At 43.5% G+C, this 20,842-nt stretch overlaps 1 protein-coding gene and 1 long non-coding RNA gene across 2 annotated transcripts in view; both read right to left on the reverse strand.

Moving 5' to 3' along the window:
- The window catches only part of LOC148133542 (uncharacterized), a 726,392-nt gene that overhangs the window by 156,596 nt on the left and 548,954 nt on the right, over positions 1-20,842 (reverse strand). The gene's annotated exons all lie outside the window — the stretch shown is intronic.
- Positions 1-20,842, reverse strand: part of EFNA2 (ephrin A2) — a 285,035-nt gene that overhangs the window by 25,256 nt on the left and 238,937 nt on the right. The window contains exon 3 of the mRNA XM_087952732.1: positions 13,584-13,876. Coding sequence (XP_087808858.1) covers positions 13,584-13,876 — 293 coding nt within the window. The remainder of the gene's footprint in view (positions 1-13,583; positions 13,877-20,842) is intronic.

Raw genomic sequence — 20,842 nt, forward strand, 5'->3', positions numbered from 1 at the left:
GGCTTGTGAAGTAAAGGAGCCTCTTTCCCTGAATGCCTGGAAGGTTAATGGAATTCCAATTTGCAAACTATGGAAGAAGGTAATGCTCGCTCTTTCATGTCTGCTAAATATAACTCCCTCAAAGAAGGATAATTTGCAATGTTCCACATGACGTGAATTCTAACAGGCTTAGCTGGGATAAGTTTCCCTGTTTACTCCTATGTAATCTCTCACTAAAACATTAAAAGAGAGGAAGGGAAGGAAGGAAGAAAAGAGGGAGGGAAGGAAGGAATATAGGGAGAGAAAAAGGAAGGAAGGAAAGAAGGAAGAAGGAAGAGGGAGGAAAGGAAGGAAGCAAGAAAGGAAGGAAGAAAAGAGAGAGGGAAGGAAGGAAGGAGAATAAAGGGAGAGAAGAAGGAAGGAAAGAAGGAGAAAAGGGAGAGAGAAAAGGAAGGAAGCAGACAGCGAAAAGAAGGAAGGAAGGAAGGAGAGGGGAAAAAGGAAGGAGAGAAAAGGGAGAGAGAAAAGGAAGGATGGAAGGAAGGAAAAGAGAGGGAGGGCGAAGAAGGAAGGAGGGAGATGGGAGGGAGAAAGGAATGAAGTAGAAAGAGAGGAAGGAAATTGAGCAAGAGGAAGAGTGGAAGGAAGAGGAAGGGAAAGGAAAGAAGGGGAAAGAGAAGAGGGGAGAAAAAGAGCAGGGAGACAGGAAGGAAGGAAGAGAAAGAGGAAGATGGAATGAAGGAAGCTAGAGAAGGCGTAGATGCAGAGCACTAGCATTAAATGATGCTATTTGGCAAAAAAAAAAGATATTGTATATAGGGAGAAGGAAAAGAAGAAACAATCATTTAACCTGGCTAAAATGAACACACAAAGATTGAAAAAAAAACCCAGATGTTTTAGAGCAGTGTTTTTCAACCTCAGCAACTTTAAAGATGAGTGGACTTCAACTCCCAGAATTTCCCAGCCAACATGCTGGGGAGTTGATTTTTACCCATCTGAAAGTTGCTGAGGTTGAAAAAAACATTACTTTAGAGAAGCAGAGAAAACAAACCCTGTCTGTTCTTTCAAACACTAAGTTTGCAATTCTGCAGTGCTATGAGATCCTGGATTATAATTGCTACTTATTTTGTAGGTTAATACTGTTATTACAGTTAGTCCTTGAATTTACAACCACGACGGAGACCAGAATTTCCACTGGTAAACGAGGGGTTTTTAAGTGATTTATTTTTTTGCTCTGATTGTTAAGTGAATCACTGCAGTCGTTGAGCGAATCAGGTGGCTGTTAAGTGAATCCGGTTTTCCCCCATTGGCTTTGCTTATTGGAAGCCATCTGGGAACGTTGTAAGTGGCGATCACATGGCAACTGTATGCAACGAAATTTCATTTTAATGTACGCCAATAAGTCTACATTCTAAGTGACAATAAAAATATACTAAGTTCTATGTTTTAACTTCAGCCACTACAAATAGATGCCAGTTACCAAGTGCCTGAATTTTGATCATGGGACCACGGAGATGCTACAATGGTTGTAAATTTGAGGACCAGTTCATGAGTTACTTTGGTCAGTGTAATTCTGAATGGTTGCTCAAAGAACAGTTGTAAGTTGTACTAATTTAACTTTGCTTTATTGATTGGAAGAAAACGCATGGAGCCAGAGAAGATTGTAGTTCCAGACAGGATTTCCCAGTTTGGAAACAAGTTTTGTAATGTTTTTTTTTTTTCCTAAACCATAATTGAGAGCCAGGTAAAACCACCAGACTAGAAAGTGGGGAACCCTGAGTTCAAGTCCTGCTTTAGGTATAAAAGTCAATCACCGACAGACTGTGAGTTCTAGTCCCGCCTTAGGCATGGAAGCTGGTTGCCTGACTTTGGACCAATCACCAACAGACTGTGAGTTCTAGTCCCGCCTTAGGCATGGAAGCTGGTTGCCTGACTTTGGACCAATCACCAACAGACTGTGAGTTCTAGTCCCTCCTTACCAGGTGTGGGCTTCAAAAATTTTAGCAATGGGTGTGGCCATGGTGGGTGTGGCCTAGTCGGCCTCCTGCACCACGGCGGGCAGGGGGGGGGTTGCCCTCCCCGGGCTCCGGAGGCTTTCCTCGAGCCTCTGGGAGGACGAAAACAGCCTCCCCAGGCTCTGGAGGCTCTCTGGAAGCCAGAAACGGGCCCATTTCCGGCCTTCCCAAACTTCTGGGAGGCCCGTTTTTTGCCCTCCCCTCCGCACGCACCCTTCACTTACCTGCATCCAAAACGGGCCACGTGGGGACTCCTGGGAGGGGAGGAGCAGGGTGGGCGGGGCCAGCCAGGAGTGGGATCTGGGGGTTCTCCGAACTGCACAGAATCTTAGCTAGGGGCTCTCCCGAACCCCTGCGAACCCTCCCCCCCCCAGCAGCCCAGCCCTGCTCCTTACGCATGAAAGCCAGCTGGATGACTTTGGGCCAATCACAAGGAGGCTATGAGTTCTGGTCCCACCTTAAGCATGAAAGCCAGCTGAATGACTCTGGGCCAATCACCAGCAGACTGTGAGTTCTAATCCCTCCTTAGACATGAAAGGCAGCTGGGTGACCTTGGGCCAGTCCCTCTCTCTCTCTCTCAGCCAAACTCACCTCACAGGGTTGTTGTTATAGGGAAAAAGGAGGAGGAAGTTGTGCTGGACGTATTGAGTTTATTTGTAAAAACAACAATGGTGGGACACAAACAAACAAACCAAAATAATGACTTCCACAAGCACCGACTGGGCTCCGATACTGCGCTTCACCTGTCCGGTGGGAGAAAGACCCACAGACCAATTTCACAAGAGCAACTCAATGCCATTAAGCAAGGATATGGGATGGATGGGGAGGCCATTTTGCCACTTTTTTCAGTGCCATTGTAACTTTTGAGTAGTCACAAAACGAATGGTTGTAGTCGAGGACTACCTGGGAAGTAGCAGGAGCTTATTAAGGCTGTTGGAAGAAACATCCATCTGGTTCAGTTCCAGAGCGCGGAGAAAGACACTGCAAGCATGGAGGCTGATTGGAAGGATAGTTTAGTGGTGAAGCAGAACCACCAAGCACATGGTCCCGGTGCAGCCGGACACACACATGGAGTGGAGAATAAGAGCTATTTATACCTTCTCTTGGGTCTTGCCCTTGAGCTTCCTGTTCCTGTGCAATAGCATGTATTCTATTGGGTGTTGTAGGGGTCATGGCTAACTTTGTAGGTTGTCTGAGAAGTTGGGTTGAAGCCTGGAGGGTGATGCGATGTCCCCAGGTGATTGTGCCCTGTGGTGAGCTGTGCTGCTAGATGGGTTAATCCTATTACGTCCTGGAGCGTCATGTCTTAATCCCACCACCCTGGGAGCTGAAGATCTTTTGTCTTGTAGTTAGGCTGGCCCAGGGGTAGAATCCTACCAGTTCAGCCCAGTTCTATGGAACCAGTAGCTCCGAAGAGCAGCTGACACCGAACCAGTTTGCTAGGACGAGGTTTTGGTCTGCTGTTTGGCCCCCTTGCCCGGCCGGGGCTCTAGGCTGTCCTGCGTTTTCCTCCTTGTGCCGCTCATCAGCTGGAGAAGGTAAATGCTTGCCAGAGTCGGTAGCGCGCACACTCATGCAGTGTGCATTTGACGCGCATGCGCACGCTCCTCAAACTGGTTGTTATGCTGGTCGGATCCCATCCCCGGGCTGGCCCAATCCTTCTCAAATGGGCACCAAATATCTGCTGCGTGCAGGGAGCCGAAGTTCTGAGTTTCTGTCTCCCTTTTAAGATTTTTTTATTTTTATTTCTCTTTTAGGGGGAAATATTTTATTCTGCCTTTTTAAAAAATATTCTTCAAAGTATTTCATTCTTCTAGGAGAGGGGTGAGTGCTAACTTTGTACAAGGCTATCCCAACCTGTCCAGCGCTCGTCCCTATCCCCAACATTTTGGGCACCAGGGACCAGTTCTGTGGGAAGAGGTTTTTCCGTGGACCGGAGGGGGCCGTGGTTTCGTGTGCTGCCTCCATCCCGCAAGGTGGGGCTTGGCCTTCTTTGTGCAGCCCGGTTTCTGGCATGTCACGGCCCGGTGGTCGGTCCACGGCCCAGAGGTTGGGTTCCCCTGCTTAAGAAGGATTCTAATGAACACTCCAGCATGTTTCCTAGGTGAATTGTCCTTGCAAAAAAAACCAACAACACCACCCTACATTCCGTCCTGTTTCTGGGACACATTTGCAATAGCTCATAATTCAAAGCAAGTTCCCAGATTTAGAAAAGCTGCAAAAAGATTAAACAAAACCCCACTGTGTTATAAGACAATGTCCAAAAGCACATTTGGAGGTGACTTTAGATATTATCAGCTGATAGGAGGAGGAAAAAAAAGGCACTAGATTTTTTTTCTCTCTCTCTCTCTTTCTGGTTTTTTTTTTTTTTTTAGCAAACTGATTGCCTTCATTTGTGTTAATTGGCAAGGAACAGCTTGGATTACAAGTAGTCCTCCATTTACAACCATTCGTTTAGTGACCGTTCAAAGTTTCCATGGCACTGGAAAAAACTGACTTACATACAGTTCTCGCACTTACAACGATTGCAGTAACCGTATAGTCATGTAGATATAAATTTGGACACTTGGCAACTGGCATACGGTATATTTATGACAGTTGCAGCATCCCGGAGTTACGTGATCATGAGTTGTGATCTTCGCAGCCAGCTTCGGACAAACGAAGTCAATAGGGGAAGTTGGACTCTCTTTTAACAACTGCGAGGATTCACTTAACAACTGGCAAAAATGGTCATAAAATCAGGCAACTTGCTTATAACCATCCCATTTAACGACAGACATTCTGTCCCAATTGTGGTCGTAAGTTAAGGACTACCTGTATTAGGCTGGGTGGGCAAATGACTCTGTCCAAGTAGAAAGTGGTTGTTGTGTTGTGTCATATAACCAGAAAGTCTGTAGCTTAACTGGGACAGAGAAGGCTCCCCAATTCAATCTTCTTTTTTCCCAGCTAGCCAGACCAGGAGAATGGTGGCCAATCAGGGTAGAAACCCAAGCAGTAGAACCTGGTTAACCTTTGCCCGTAACAAAGAAGCTTTTTTTTTTACAAGCACATGTTTCCCCCAAGTTCTTTGGTTAACAGTATCTCAGTTTGCTGCAGCCAGTAGACAATAAACACGGCTGGCTCAAGTGGCCGGACTAAGAGAGAAGGACTGCTGGAAAACTACGGTATTCATCTCAGCTGGCAGAAAATGTCACGTGCGATCTTTCCTTTTATTTCCAAAGCTGACTACTTCCAACCAATTGAATCTCTGGCAAGAGGGAGGGAGGGAGGGAGGGAGGAAGGAAGGAAAGAAAAGGGAAAAGAAAGACAGAGGGAGATAGGAAGGTAGGACATAGGAGAAAAAGAAAGGATAGACAGAATAAAGAGGGGGGGAGGAACAATAGAGGAAGGATAGAAAGAAAACAGAAGGAAGGTCGGAAGGAGGAAGGCTAGAAAGAAGAAAGAGGAAGAAAGTTTAGAAAGAAGAGAAAGAAAGGATAGAAAGCAGATGGGGAAGGAAAAGGATACTTTTATATTTTGGACCAATCACTGGGAGACAGTGATTCTAATCCCACCTTATTCATAAAGCCAGCTGGGTGGGCCAATCACCAGGAGACTGTGAGTTCTAGTCCCACCTTAACCATGGAAGCTGGGTGACTTTGGGCCAATCACCAGGAGACTGTGAGTTCTAGTCCCACCTTAGCCATGAAAGATGGCTGGGTGACTTTGGGCCAATCACCAGGAGACTGTGAGTTCTCATTCCACCTTAACCATGGAAGATGGCTGGGTGACTTTGGGCCAATCACCAGGAGACTGTGAGTTCTCATTCCACCTTAGCCATGAAAGATGGCTGGGTGACTTTGGGCCAATCACCAGGAGACTGTGAGTTCTCGTCCCACCTTAACCATGGAAAATGGCTGGGTGACTTTGGGCCAATCACCAGGAGACTGTGAGTTCTCATTCCACCTTAACCATGGAAGATGGCTGGGTGACTTTGGGCCAATCACCAGGAGACTGTGAGTTCTAGTCCCACCTTAGCCATGAAAGATGGCTGGGTGACTTTGGGCCAATCACCAGGAGACTGTGAGTTCTCATTCCACTTTAACCATGGAAGATGGCTGGGTGACTTTGGGCCAATCACCAGGAGACTGTGAGTTCTCATTCCACCTTAATCATGGAAGATGGCTGGGTGACTTTGGGCCAATCACCAGGAGACTGTGAGTTCTTGTCCAACCTTAACCATGGAAGATGGCTGGGTGACTTTGGGCCAATCACCAGGAGACTGTGAGTTCTAGTCCCACCTTAACCATGGAAAATCGCTGGGTGACTTAGCCATGAAAGATGGCTGGGTGCCTTTGGGCCAATCACCAGGAGACTGTGAGTTCTAGTCCCACCTTATTCATAAAGTCAGCTGGGTGGGCCAATCACCAGGAGACTGTGAGTTCTAGTCCCACCTTAACCATGGAAGATGGCTGGGTGACTTTGGGCCAATCACCAGGAGACTGTGAGTTCTAGTCCCACCTTAACCATGGAAGATGGCTGGGTGACTTTGGGCCAATCACCAGGAGACTGTGAGTTCTAGTCCCACCTTAACCATGGAAAATGGCTGGGTGACTTTGGGCCAATCACCAGAGACTGTGAGTTCTTGTCCAACCTTAACCATGGAAGATGGCTGGGTGACTTTGGGCCAATCACCAGGAGACTGTGAGTTCTAGTCCCACCTTAACCATGGAAAATCGCTGGGTGACTTAGCCATGAAAGATGGCTGGGTGCCTTTGGGCCAATCACCAGGAGACTGTGAGTTCTAGTCCCACCTTATTCATAAAGTCAGCTGGGTGGGCCAATCACCAGGAGACTGTGAGTTCTAGTCCCACCTTAACCATGGAAGATGGCTGGGTGACTTTGGGCCAATCACCAGGAGACTGTGAGTTCTAGTCCCACCTTAACCATGGAAGATGGCTGGGTGACTTTGGGCCAATCACCAGGAGACTGTGAGTTCTAGTCCCACCTTAACCATGGAAAATGGCTGAGTGACTTTGGGCCAATCACCAGGAGACTGTGAGTTCTAGTCCCACCTTAGCCATGAAAGATGGCTGGGTGACTTTGGGCCAATCACCAGGAGACTGTGAGCTCTAGTCCCACCTTAGCCATGAAAGATGGCTGGGTGACTTTGGGCCAATCACCAGGAGACTGTGAGTTCTAGTCCCACCTTAGCCATGGAAGATGGCTGGGTGACTTTGGGCCAATCACCAGGAGACTGTGAGCTCTAGTCCCACCTTAGCCATGGAAGATGGCTGGGTGACTTTGGGCCAATCACCAGGAGACTGTGAGTTCTAGTCCTGCCTTAAGCATGAAAGCCGGCTGGGTGACTTTGGGCCAATCACCAGGAGACTGTGAGCTCTAGTCCCACCTTAGCCATGAAAGATGGCTGGGTGACTTTGGGCCAATCACCAGGAGACTGTGAGTTCTAGTCCCACCTTAGCCATGAAAGCCGGCTGGGTGACTTTGGGCCAATCACCAGGAGACTGTGAGTTCTAGTCCTGCCTTAGCCATGAAAGATGGCTGGGTGACTTTGGGCCAATAACCAGTGAGTTCTAGTCCCACCTTAAAATGAAACCCGTCTAGTGACTTGGGGCCAGTTATTCTCTCACTCAGCCCAACCCTTCTCACAGGGTTTTTGTGGAGAAAACAGGAAGAAGGAGTATTAGGTATCTTCACCAGGTTGAGGTATTTATAAAAAAATAATAAAAATCTATCTAAAAAAGACCAGCGATCTTATGGAAAGGCTGAAGCACAGATAATTTAGCAAGTCAAACATGGTCGGGAACGAGGCGGCCTTTAATGTTTCTCACCCAGAACCTCCAATGCTTCTTTGAGCCATTTCTTCTCCTCTCTCCCTGCTCTCTTTCGTTCTGTGCTGAACACTGGTTTATTTTTATTATTTTCTCGGAATGTGGCCCCAGCTGGGTAGCGAAGCATCCCCCATTCCCAAGGCCCCAATGGAGTTTAAATAGAGTCATTCTTGCTAATTAAACCAGTCGCTGTGATTGCTTAGTTAGGATTGACAGTGTAATCGGAAGTCGGAGTTGGGCATGGCGTTCTCAGAGATTTTTATTCTTCTTCTTCTTTTAATTATGAAAATAGATCTCGGCAGAAGATTAAAATTGTGCCAAAGGGTGAGATACGCATGCCCTCTCTGTTCCAATGAGGCATGGCCACAATACAGACCTACAGAGACACACCAGGAGGTCAATGGGGTGATGTGAATTTAGTCAACAGCTTTGTTTTTCCTGGCCAAAATGATAATATTGTGGAGAATGGCAGGGGGAGGGATCCTGGGTATATCAGACCAAGATCCTTTGAGGGTGAGCGAGGCAAACATGAAACTAGGAAACAAAAGCAACGGGGAAGACTACCAAACCTAAGAATATCCTGCAGCGGTGAGTTCTAGGCATTAAGATGGGTAGTAGAAAGCAGCAATTATTTTTCTTTCTTTCTTTCTTTCTTTCTTTCTTTCTTTCTTTCTTTCTTTCTTTCTTTCTTTCTTTCTTTCTTTCTTTCTTTCTTTCTTTCTTTCTTTCTTTCTTTCTTTCTTTCTTTCTCTTCTCTCTCTCTCTCTCTCCTTCCTTCCTTCCTTCCTTCTTCCTTCCTTTCCTTTCCTTTCCTTCCCTTTCCTTCCTTCCTTCCTTCCTTCCTTTTCCTTCCTTTCTTCTTTTAAAAAGAACTAAAATCTTGTGGGTAGCACAAGGAACTTGAATCAATAACCTCTTAAGATGGCTCCACTAGTTCATTTTCTCCACGTCTGCGGTTTGTGTGTCTTACTTTTTAATTTATTTTGATTTTTTAATAGTGATTGATTTTTACAATGATTGTATTTCTATAATTATTGCTTTTTAATTGCTGAACACCCCCCCCCCCAGTAATTTCTTGTAAGAATGGGCAGCTATATAAATTTGATAAAATCTATATACTATTAAACTTCTTATTTTCTCGCTGACTTGTGCAGCCTAGAGCAAAACTTTTTCAACCAAGATTGGTTAGTGGAATGGTTAAGACACCATGCTAGAAAATGAGACATTTGTGGGATCAAATCCCACCTTAGTCACAAAAACCAGCTGAGTGACTTTGGGCCTGTTCGCTCTCAACCCAAGTCACCTCACGGGGTTGTTGATATGGGGAAAATAGGAGGAGGAAGGATGTTTGCCTTCTTGAGTTATTTATAAAAATAAAGATGGGGAAATAAACAAACCAACAAACAAACAGATAAAACTTACAAAATGCCTCCAAAACACAGGGCCTATGGCTCCCATGGAAGTGAAATTTGGCAAATTTTATAAGACATTTGATGACACAAAAGTGACCCTAAAACATTTTATGACATAAACCAACCTGTCATAGAACATTTCCTGTGACCATCTGCTGAGGTTTGACTGAGCTCTCCAGCAGTTCAACATGGACTACTTTTGAGGCAGCAACATGTCTGAAAACCTCCCTGAATTTTTAAGAAGTTTTCAAGTATATCGGAAGCTCTGCCTTTGTTGAAAACATTAAGGAATCTGGTAAGGAAATACCTCTGAAAGGATGACCCGAGAGGTCACGGGTGGTCTAGTAAATAAATAAAAACATACTCTTTTGAGGAAAGCTCCCAGTGATTGAGTGGTTAAGTGTGGATAAATGTGTGTTCTCTGTTAGATGTGGCCTTTAATTAGTTGGGACTGCGCTGAGGGCATGGATAGTAAACATAGCCCTGCCCGCTCCTTCCTAATCACACACATTCACCTACAAAAGGTTCTTTGGGAGTCAAGACTAGATGATTATCTCCAGTTAGTGCTGTGGAAACACTAATATCCTTCCAAACTAAATTGGGGTGGGTGAAACTTGGGGGTTTGTCAACACAATCTCTTGATTGCATCTTCCACTCAGTCCTCTGAAGGGTGATGGGAGACAATGCACGGATGTTGTGATATCTTTGCAAAGGCAGATATGGAGGGGGGTGCTTATTTTGGGTCTCAGGGATGTGAGAGGCTTTTTCAGAAGCGAGTGAACCCATTTCTATCCTTAAAACCTACACACACACACACACACACACACACACACACACACAAAGGCAACATTGCATTGCCAAAAATTTTGTTGTCAACATGGCTCCCCCAAAAGGCAACACAGTCCTAAGCTACATTAATAGACGGAGAGAATCATGATTACGTGATGTATTAGTACCGCTTTATATTGCCTTGGTAAGACCACACAGTTTTGATCACCACAAAATATTTTAAAAAGATATTGAGACTTTAGAGCAGAGGTCTTCAAACTTGACAGCTTTAAAACTTGTGGACTTCCAACTCTCAGTATTCCTCCTCCAGTCATGCTAGCTCAGGAATTCTGGGAGTTGAAGTCCACAAGTCTTACACTTGCCAAGTTTGAAGATCCTTGCTTTAGAAAGAGTGCAGGGAAGAGCAACGAAGACAATTAAGGGCCTGGAAACTAAAACATATGAAGAACAGTTGCAGGAATTGGGTATGTCGAGTTTAATGAAAAGAAGGACTATAATATAGCAGTGTTCCAATATCTAAGGGGCTGCCATAGAGACGAAGGGGTCAACCTAGTTTTCAAAGGACCAAAAAGCAGGACAAGAAACAATGGATGGAAACTAATCAAGGAGAGAAGCAACCTAGAACTAAGCAGAAATTTCCTAATGGTGAAAATAGCAATAGCACTCAGACTTATATACTGCTTCACAGTGATTTACAGCCCTCTCTAAGCAGTTTACAGAGCCAGCATTTTGCCCCCAACAATCTGGTTCCCCATTTTACCCACCTCGGAAAGATGGAAGGCTGAATCAACCTTGAGCCGGTGAGATTCAAACTGCCAAAGTGCTGGCAGCTGGCAGTCAGCAGAAGCAGCCTGCAGTACTGCATTCTCACCACTGCGCCACCTCAATCAACCAGTGGCAACCAGGCTTGCCTCCAGAAGTTGTGGCTGCTCCAACACTGGAGGTTTTTAAGAAGAGACTGGACAGCCGTTTGTCTGGAATGGTATAGGGCCTCCTGCTTGAGCAGGGTGTTGGACTAGAAGACCTCCAAGTTCCCTTCCAACTCTGTTATTCTACCGGTATGTTCTGTGTTCATGTGACAAATTCCAGCAGCACAATCTTGGGGTACAGTGGGGCTGATCTGTTTCAGATTCCTTCCTTCTTAGCTTTATAGACTAGGGGAGGCATGATAGCAGTGTTCCAGTATCTCAGGGGCTGCCACAAAGAAGAGGGAGTCAAGCTATTCTCCAAAGCAGAATCTATTCTCCAAAGCTGAAGGCAGGAAAAGAAGCAACGGATGGAAACTAATCAAGGAGAGAAGCAGCTCCTTAGTTCTAAGGAGGAATTTCCTGACAGTTAGAACAATTAATCAGTGGAACAACTTGTCTCCAGAAGTTGTAGATGCTCCATCACTGGAAGTTTTAAAGAAGAGATTGGACAGACATTTGTCTGAAGTGGTGTTATTCTATTCTATTCTATTCTATTCTATTCTATTCTATTCTATTCTATTCTATTCTATTCTATTCTATTCTATTATTTTCTGTTCTATTCTATTATTTTCTATTCTATTCTATTCTATTCTATTCTATTCTACTATTCTATTATTTTCTATTCTATTATTCTATTCTATTCTATTCTATTCTATTCTATTCTATTCTATTCTATTCTATTCTATTCCCTATTCTATTCTATTCTATTATTTTCTGTTCTATTCTATTCTATTCTATTCTATTCTATTCTATTCTATTCTACTATTCTATTATTTTCTATTCTATTCTATTCTATTCTATTCTATTCTATTCTATTCTATTCTACCCTATTCTATTATTTTCTATTGTATTCTATTCCTATTCTATTCTATTCCATTATTCTATTCTATTCTATTCTATTTTCTATTCTATTATTTTCTATTCTATTCTATTCTATTATTTTCTATTCTATTATTCTATTCTATTCTATTCCCTATTCTATTCTATTTTCTATTCTATTATTCTATTCTATTTTCTCTTCTCTTCTCTTCTCTTCTCCTCTTCTCTTCTCTTCTATTCTCTTTTTTCTTCTATTATTTTCTCTTCTCTTCTCTTCTCTTCTCTTCTCTTCTCTTCTCTTCTCTTCTCTTCTCTTCTATTCTATTCTATTCTATTCTATTCTATTCTACTATTCTATTATTTTCTATTCTATTATTCTATTCTATTCTATTCTATTCTATTCTATTCTATTCTATTCTATTCTATTCCTATTCTATTCTATTCTATTATTTTCTGTTCTATTCTATTCTATTCTATTCTATTCTATTCTATTCTATTCTACTATTCTATTATTTTCTATTCTATTATTCTATTCTATTCTATTCTATTCTATTCTATTCTACCCTATTCTATTATTTTCTATTGTATTCTATTCCTATTCTATTCTATTCTTCTATTCTATTCTATTCTATTTTCTATTCTATTATTTTCTATTCTATTCTATTCTATTATTTTCTATTCTATTATTCTATTCTATTCTATTCCCTATTCTATTCTATTTTCTATTCTATTATTCTATTCTATTTTCTCTTCTCTTCTCTTCTCTTCTCCTCTTCTCTTCTCTTCTATTCTCTTTTTTCTTCTATTATTTTCTCTTCTCTTCTCTTCTCTTCTCTTCTCTTCTCTTCTCTTCTCTTCTCTTCTATTCCCTATTCTATTCTATTCTATTCTATTCCATAACTAATAATATAAGCAAGCTGCTTTCCTTTCACTGCAACGGTCATAAATACATGCCGGTTGCCAAGCCCCCAAATTTTGATAGCGTCACTGTGAGGATACTGCAACAGTTGTAAGTGTGAGAATCTGTCATAAATCACATTTTTTCAGTGCCGTTGTAACTTTGAATGGTCACTAGATGGATGGTCGTAATTTGAGGACTACCTGGATCCAGTTTGGGCAGGGGGTCTCCAACCATGGCAACTTTAAGCCAGGTGGACTTCAACTCGCAGAATTCTGGGAGTTGAAGTCTGCCCAGGTACAATCATGTCAGCTTCTATCAACCTAAGAGAGTTCATTATGAAAAGATTACGGAGAAGGAATTTCCCATAATTAATAAGTTTATTTTGATTTGCTATCATATTCAATGAGAAAGAAAGAGGGAAAGGAAAGGAAAGAAAGAGAAAGAAAGAAAGAAAGAAAGAAAGAAAGAAAGAAAGAAAGAAAGAAAGAAAGAAAGAAAGAAAGAAAGAAAGAAAGAAAAGAGAGGGAGAAGAAAAAGAGAGAAAAATAGAAATGAGAGGGAGGGAGGGAGAGGGACCCATTTCCCACAGAAAACACCGGGAGCCACGAAACCTGGGTAGGCATGGCTGGGGGGTGGGGGTCATGTGACTAGGTGGGAGTGATGTTGAGTTCGCCACGCCCACCCAGGTTTTGTGGCTCCCGGTGTTTTCTTTTCTGTGGGAAACGGGTCCAAATAGCTCTTTGAGTGTTTACGGTTGTAGACCCCTAGGCTAAAATCCTTTTCCCCCCCTTCCAACCCTCATCTCAACTCAGGCCACTCCAGCCTGTTGGGTTCCTACGGGAAGTGTAGGGCAAGTTTCTGATACTTACAAATGTAGTAATACTCGTGTCCTGGTCTGAATTCGAATCCTAAGGAGAAAGGGGTAAAAAGCTGGAACTTCTCGGAGAACTTGAGGGGCCCATTGGGGGAATCCGGCCGGTTACATTCCCAGCGTTTGAAGCCGTTCTGCCGATGGTCGCAGGAACTGTGTCCCTCGTAGTTGACCATGTACAAAATGTATCTCTCCATCTGGTCCATGGGAAACGGGATCTCATAATGCGGGCAGTATATGTCCAGGTAATCGTTGATGCTGACCTCTACGGTGTAATCCCCTTGGTGGAATCTGCAACAGGAACAGCCAGGAGGAAAAGAAACGATTGAAAAGGGGGGTCTCGAAAACCAGAGTCCAACCAAAGTGTGCGACATTACAAAATAAAAGTAGGCCTCAATTTACAGCAGTTCGTTTCGTGACCGTCTGAAGTTACAATGCACTGGAAAAAACCCTGACTTATGGCCATTTTATGACCGTTGCAGCATCGCCATGGTCACATGACCAAAATTCAGATGCTTGGCAAGTAACTCGTATCAGTGTCCAGGGGCCACGCGATCCACCTTTTGCGACCTTCTGACAAGTAAAGTCAATGGGGAAGCTGGATTCACTTAACAACCGGGTTACTAACTTAACAGCTGCAAGTGATCCACTTGTGGCAAGAAAGGTCGTAAAATGGAACAAAACTCCCTTAACAAAGTTAAAACTCCCTTAGCAACAGGAACGTTGGGCTCAATTGTGTTCGTAAGTCGAGGACTACCTGTAAAATAATTCCAGGGGTGGGGGCTATTTACACACGAGAAGAAGCTCCCACTAAATGCAACAGATTTACCTACTTATTTAATAATTTATTTAGCTGCCCATTTTGACTTTGGTAGGTTCACCTGGGAGTCACAACAGAACTAAAATAATAATTTTAGTTATTATAACTAATAACTAAAATAATAATTCCTAATTATATGCCCAAACCTAAACATCTAATATTCATTCTTCCCAGCAGAGGCATGAGAAACTAGACACGATTTATTTATTTATGTGTTAGATTTTTATCCTGCCTTTATTACTTTATAAATAACTCATTTACAGCTACTCCAAGTAAAAAAAACAACACTTATAAACTTGTCCTTGTACTTAAAATCATTGCAGCATCCTCATAGTCAAGTAATCAGAATTTGGGCCCTTTGATAACCAGCATGTATTTATACATACATACATACATACATTTGTCCCAGGGTGATATGATTGCCATTTGCTAACTTTCCCAGCTGGCTTCCGACAAGCAAAGTCATTGTGAGAAGCTGGATTTACTTAACAACCATATGATTCACTTAACAACTGAACTGATTCGCTTAACAACCATGGCAAAAAAGGGTATCAAGTTCAGGCGTGACTCGTTTAACCACTGCCTTGCTTAGCAATGGAAAATCTGATTCCAATTGTGGTTGTAAATCAAGCACTGCTTGTATTATTGACCAATTTTGCAACTATCTGAATTGCTTAGTATCTTGCCACAAAGCTGAGGATTCTTAGATGCCAGACATGCACAGAAATATCTGTGTTACGTCCAGAAAGTAAAAACCATATATTTTATTTACTTATTACATTAGTATGCCGCCCACCTCACTATTACAGTGACCCTGAGCAGCTTATAAAATGATAAAACGGTTGAAAACAAAAATCAAAAAAGATGATACAAAATGATTAAAATTAAGAAGATTAGATTAAGAAGATTGATGAATGGTTCCCTCTTTAAAAGAAGACCAGGATATTTGAAATGAGACACCCTGGGTGTATTCAAAATGTAAGAATAGGGTAGTAGAGTAGAGTAGAGTAGAGTAGAGTAGAGTAGAGTAGAGTAGAGTAGAGTAGGGTGGAGGAGAGGAGAGGAGAAGGGAAGGGAAGGGAAGGGAAGAGTTTGAAGGGACCTTGGAGGTCACCTAGTCCATCCCCCTGCTCAGGCAGAATCTTGAGGACTAGAAACTTCCAAGTGTTATTGGTCCTATTAAGCAATCACACTATCCGGTTAGGAAAATCAAGTAGAAAATCTTTCTCCTCGCAATTCTACCAACATTGGATTCTGCCAAGCTAGGATTGTCTGACTCATTGGGGAAAAGCCCCAGAGGCCGATCCAAGCTTCTCTGGAGCCCACGTGGGTTCCCTAATCTTCCTCCTTCCCATTAACTTTACAAGATTAAACCAAGCACCTCTTAAAATTAATAAAATGGCAACGGTAGGTGATTAATGGAACGGGAGAGGGGAGAAATCTTTCTCCAACTACCATGCCTGATTAGCCCTCCCCCCACTCTCCCCCTCCCGTATTATATTCAGAGGCACACTCCAATTTTATAGGGGTTGGGGGGGGGGGTTAGGTATATTTTTTGGACAGATTATCCAACAGATTAGAGGATTAGCCAAACTGCGAAGGAGGCATGCTGGTTTTGGGCTGCGGACAGCGTGTGCTGCTTTGCTTAAGACACCATTACTCAGGGCTGTTAGGAAAGGCTGGACTTCCGTCCCCTTCAGATGCCTTTCTGGCATTGGCCCCAGCAATTATCTCCCGCTTCCAAATCCTTTTGGTGCCATGTAGGAAAGTCCCTCCCCCTTTTTTTAAAATAATAATAAAAAAAGTCTTTAGTTACTTGGATAAGATTTGTTTTAGAAATTACTTTCAACGGCACAGAGAATTCTGATGAAATTCTCACAGTGGAGCAGAGGTGGTATTCAGTGGGTTCTGACCGATTCTGGAGAACCAGTAGCGGCCATTTTGTGTAGTTTGGAGAACCGGCAAATCCCACCTCTGACTGGCCCTTCTCCCATCTATCCTCTGCCTCCTGAGTCCCAGCTGATCGGCTGGGTCTTCTTTTGTTGCCCTGCATAGGAGAATGGAGTCTCCACTCCGGTTTTCTTCACCTCCAGATGAGATGGACAGCGATAGATAGATAGATAGATAGATAGATAGATAGATAGATAGATAGATAGATAGATAGATAGATAGATAGATCTCGACTCCTCCAGATTTTGTACCACCACATCAAGGTTGCAAAACCACCAACATATGGCAATATGTTTTCTGCCTTCTGTAAACAGGTAATCCATAAAATACAAAAATACAAACAAAGAAGTCATCAATAAAATGCATTAATGTCGGTCGGAAGTCAGAAGGCTTAAGCATCAAAATAAACAATCAATCAATCAATCAAGAGGGTGGAAAATGGGGCGAAACCACTTTGAGTAGCCATCTGACAACCCTATCTCCAACTATGTGGACATTTGACAAAGCATACCACACTTAGCTATTCTTGGAAGCCCAACCTGAAATAGAGTGTGTGCGTGCGTGCATGGGTGTGTGTGTGTGTGTGCGCGCGCGCAATTCTTGGCTAAACAGGAATTCTCTCTTCCCAATTTAATAAATTTTCCCCTCCGTTCCAACTGAAATCTTAACCTATCTCGACTTGACTTCACCAGCTGCATTTGGGTGTTTGACAATTTTCTTTACTTTATCTGCGGGAGGGAGGAAGCAGTTTGATCTAGTGGTTACTGCACCAGGTGACAAACTGGGAGATGGTGAGTTTTAATTCTGTCTTAGGCATGAAAGAGAGTTAGACGATTTTGAGGCCAATCACCAGGAGACGGTGAGTTCTAGTCCCACTTTATGCATGAAAGAGAGCTGAGTAACTTTGGGCCAATCACCAGGAAATGATGAATTGTAGTCCTGCCTTAGGCACGAAAGAGAGTTAGACGATTTTGGGGCCAATCACCAGGAGACGGTGAGTTCTAGTCCCACTTTATGCATGAAAGAGAGCTGAGTAACTTTGGGCCAATCACCAGGAAATGGTGAATTGTAGTCCTGCCTTAAGCATGAAAGAGAGTTAGACGATTTTGTGCCGATCACCAGGAGGAAACGGTGTGTTCTAGTCCCGCCTTAGCCATGAAAGAGACGATTTTGGGCCAATCGGCAGGAGATGGTGAGTTCCGGTCCCACCTTAGGCATGAAAGAGCTGAGTGACTTTGGCCCAATCACCAGGAGACGGTGAGTCCTAGTCCTGCCTTAGGCAGGAAAGCCAGCTGGGTGACTTTGAGCCATTCCCTCTCTCTCTCTCAGCCCAAACCCCTCTTTAATTCTGGGGCACTGTCCCCTGACTCATTTGGTATGAATTCTAGAAGAAACCACACAGCTCTTCTGTGGTTCTGCCCACATCAGGCCCATTCTAAGGCACCTATAAACATATATTAGACTTCTTTGGAAGGAATGGAAGATCTATTTTTTCAACATAGCATCAAGGTCAACTCTTAGCAGCCACACGGTTAAGTTTTCTCTGTGCCTACCCTGTCCCACCAAGTCTTTGAATGGTGATTCCATCAGCCCTGTAACCGAGTCTACATACATTGCTTATTGATTGTCTTCTTCTCTTTCCTTCCACCTCTCCCAACATTGCGGGCTTCTCAGGGGAGCTGGTTCTTTATATTGATTGACTGGCTGATTGATTGATTATGTGCCATCATGTTGGGGTTGACCGATTAATTGATTGATGATGTGTCATCACGTTGGAGTTGGCTGATTAATTGATTGATGATGTGGTGCCATCACGTCGGGTTGGCTCTTAGAAACTGTGTGGGAAGAACTTCTCCATGAAGTTTTGTCCTTAAATAGGTCCCTTCAGGTCTTTCAAAGTTACACCCATCACACCTGTAACTGAGTTCATCAACCTTGCTTCTGGTTGTCCTTCTCTTTCCTTCCCAGCGTTCTCGCAATAGCAATAGCACTTAGACTCATCTATTGCTTCATGGCCCTCTCTAAGTGGTTTACAGAGTCAGCATATTGTCCGCAACAACCTGGGTCCTCATTTTACCAATCTCAGAAGGATGGAAGGCTGAGTCAACCCTGAGCAGTTTAGGGTTGAACTCCTGGCAGTAGGCAGACTTAACCTGCAATACTGCATTCTAAACACTGCATCACCAGGGCTCCTATATTTTTCTCAGGGGAACTGAGTCTTTCCATTGATTAAATACATATCATCAAGTTGCCAAATCTCTCTCTCTCTCTCTCTCTCTCTCTCTCTCTCTCTCTTATATATATATATATATATATATATATATATATATATATATATATATATATATATATATATATATATTTTCTGAGGTTCTCGCGGGTATTTGTATGTGGATCTTTGGTTATTCGGGTTTTCTCCCGCGTAAGATTGAAAGTATCTAGGCAACGTTTCGATGAAGTCTCATTCATCATCTTCAGGCTTCTGTCTTCAGCTCTGTGCTTCTCAGAGTGATGTGAGCTTGCAGCTGCTTCTTCCTTTTAACTGCTAGTGGGGGTGTGACTTGATTGGGGGTGTGACTTGATTGGAAACCCGCCCTCATGAACAGACGAGTACCTAACATGATGAATGACACCAGACCCACACCCACGAGGGCCACACAAGATGCCACCACCACACTTCCACGTAAAAAGCAGACTCACACCCACACAGAAGATGAGACACAACCACAGACCAGAAGCCGCACTGCAGCTGCATCACTACCCACTTCAAACCCCTCTGAGCCATACATGAAGCGAACTGACCCCCACCATGAAGATGCAGCACGACCACGAACTCGAAGCCAAACAGCAAGATCACAGCTCACCAGCTCAAATCCCCCAGTAACTAAGACCAACCTGAGCACAACCAAGCCCCCACCTGAACAGAACACACCTCCAGCCAATCAGAACATGGCCAACCCCCCAACCAATCAGAACACAGCCAAACCCCCAACCAATGAGAACACACCCCCACCCAATCAGAACACAGCCAAGCCCCCACCCAATCAAGTCACACCCCCACTAGCAGTTAAAAGGAAGAAGCAGCTGCAAGCTCACATCACTCTGAGAAGCACAGAGCTGAAGACAGAAGCCTGAAGATGATGAATGAGACTTCATCGAAACGTTGCCTAGATACTTTCAATCTTACGCGGGAGAAAACCCGAATAACCAAAGATCCATATATATATATGTTTGTTTTCTGAGGTTCTCGCGGGTATTTGTATGTGGATCTTTGGTTATTTGGGTTTTCTCCTGCGTAAAATTGGAAGTATCTAGGCAACGTTTCGATGAAGTTTCATTCATCATCTTCAGGCTTGTGTCTTCAGCTCTGTGCTTCTCAGAGTACTCAGGATTTTTTAAAAGAATCACCAGAGCATTAGTATTTCCTATATTATTATTAACACGCTCTGATGCTAAGGAGTTCTACTCCCCTTCCCCACCTGGAAAGAAAGAAAATCTGTTCCAAATGCAAAACACAAGCAGAGGAGAGGAGTTTCAGTTTTAGTTTCAGTTTTGGAGCACCAAGCAGCTTTAGTACAGAACAATTCAGCTAAGCCACGCCCAGGCTCCTTGCTGTCTCCTTCCTGCTCACACAGCAAATACTGTTTCAGTTTCCAAACAGCCATCAACTCTCACACACACTGACAGGACGCTAGCCAGATGAATACTGATCGATGCTGGTAGGCAGAGGCACAATTCCACCCCACCCCCCTTATTTTCCTCCCCCAAAACTAAGCCCGACCACATAGTTTCATAGCGAATCACGGGTATAGAGCAGAATAAGAGCTGGAAGGGACCTTGGACATCTTCCAGTCCAACCTCATGCTCAAATAGGAGACCCTGTACCATTTCAGACAAATGGTCGTCTAGTATTTTCTTAGAAAACTTTTCAGTGTTGGAGCATTCACAACTTCTGGAGGCAAGCTGTTCCACTAATTAATTGTTCTAACTATCAGGAAATGTCTCCTTAGTTCTAGGTTGGTTCACTCCTTGATTAGTTTCCATCCATTGCTTCTGGTTCTGCCTTCAGAATTGCGGTCAACTCTTTAGTGGCAACATGGCTAGAAGTTCTCCATGGAGATTTGTGCCTAACTAGGTCCTTCAGGTCTTCAGTCACCCCATCACCCCTTTAACTGAGTCCATCCACCTTGATGATGATGACGTTATCCATTCAGTCATGCCCAACTCTTGGCGATTCTATGGGGCTGCGTCTCTCCACATCTTCCAATCTCGCATTACTTCTTTGGGTTTTTCTATGCTCTGGCTGGTGTCACCTTTGATGCTCTCCAGCCACTGAGTTCTTTGAAGGCCTGGTTTCCTTTTACTGCTAACTCTTTTCCACATAACTGCTTTCTCCGGTGAATTCCCCCACATAACAAGGCCAAAATAAGCAAGGCACAGTTTTGTGATTTTTTTTTCTCCTTCCAGTGATATGTCTGGTGGCTTGC

This window comes from Notechis scutatus, chromosome 1 (assembly GCF_049901735.1).
Source record: "Notechis scutatus isolate UNSWTSFEM ecotype Mainland chromosome 1, rNotScu1.2, whole genome shotgun sequence".
Taxonomy (NCBI): Eukaryota; Metazoa; Chordata; class Lepidosauria; order Squamata; family Elapidae; genus Notechis; species Notechis scutatus.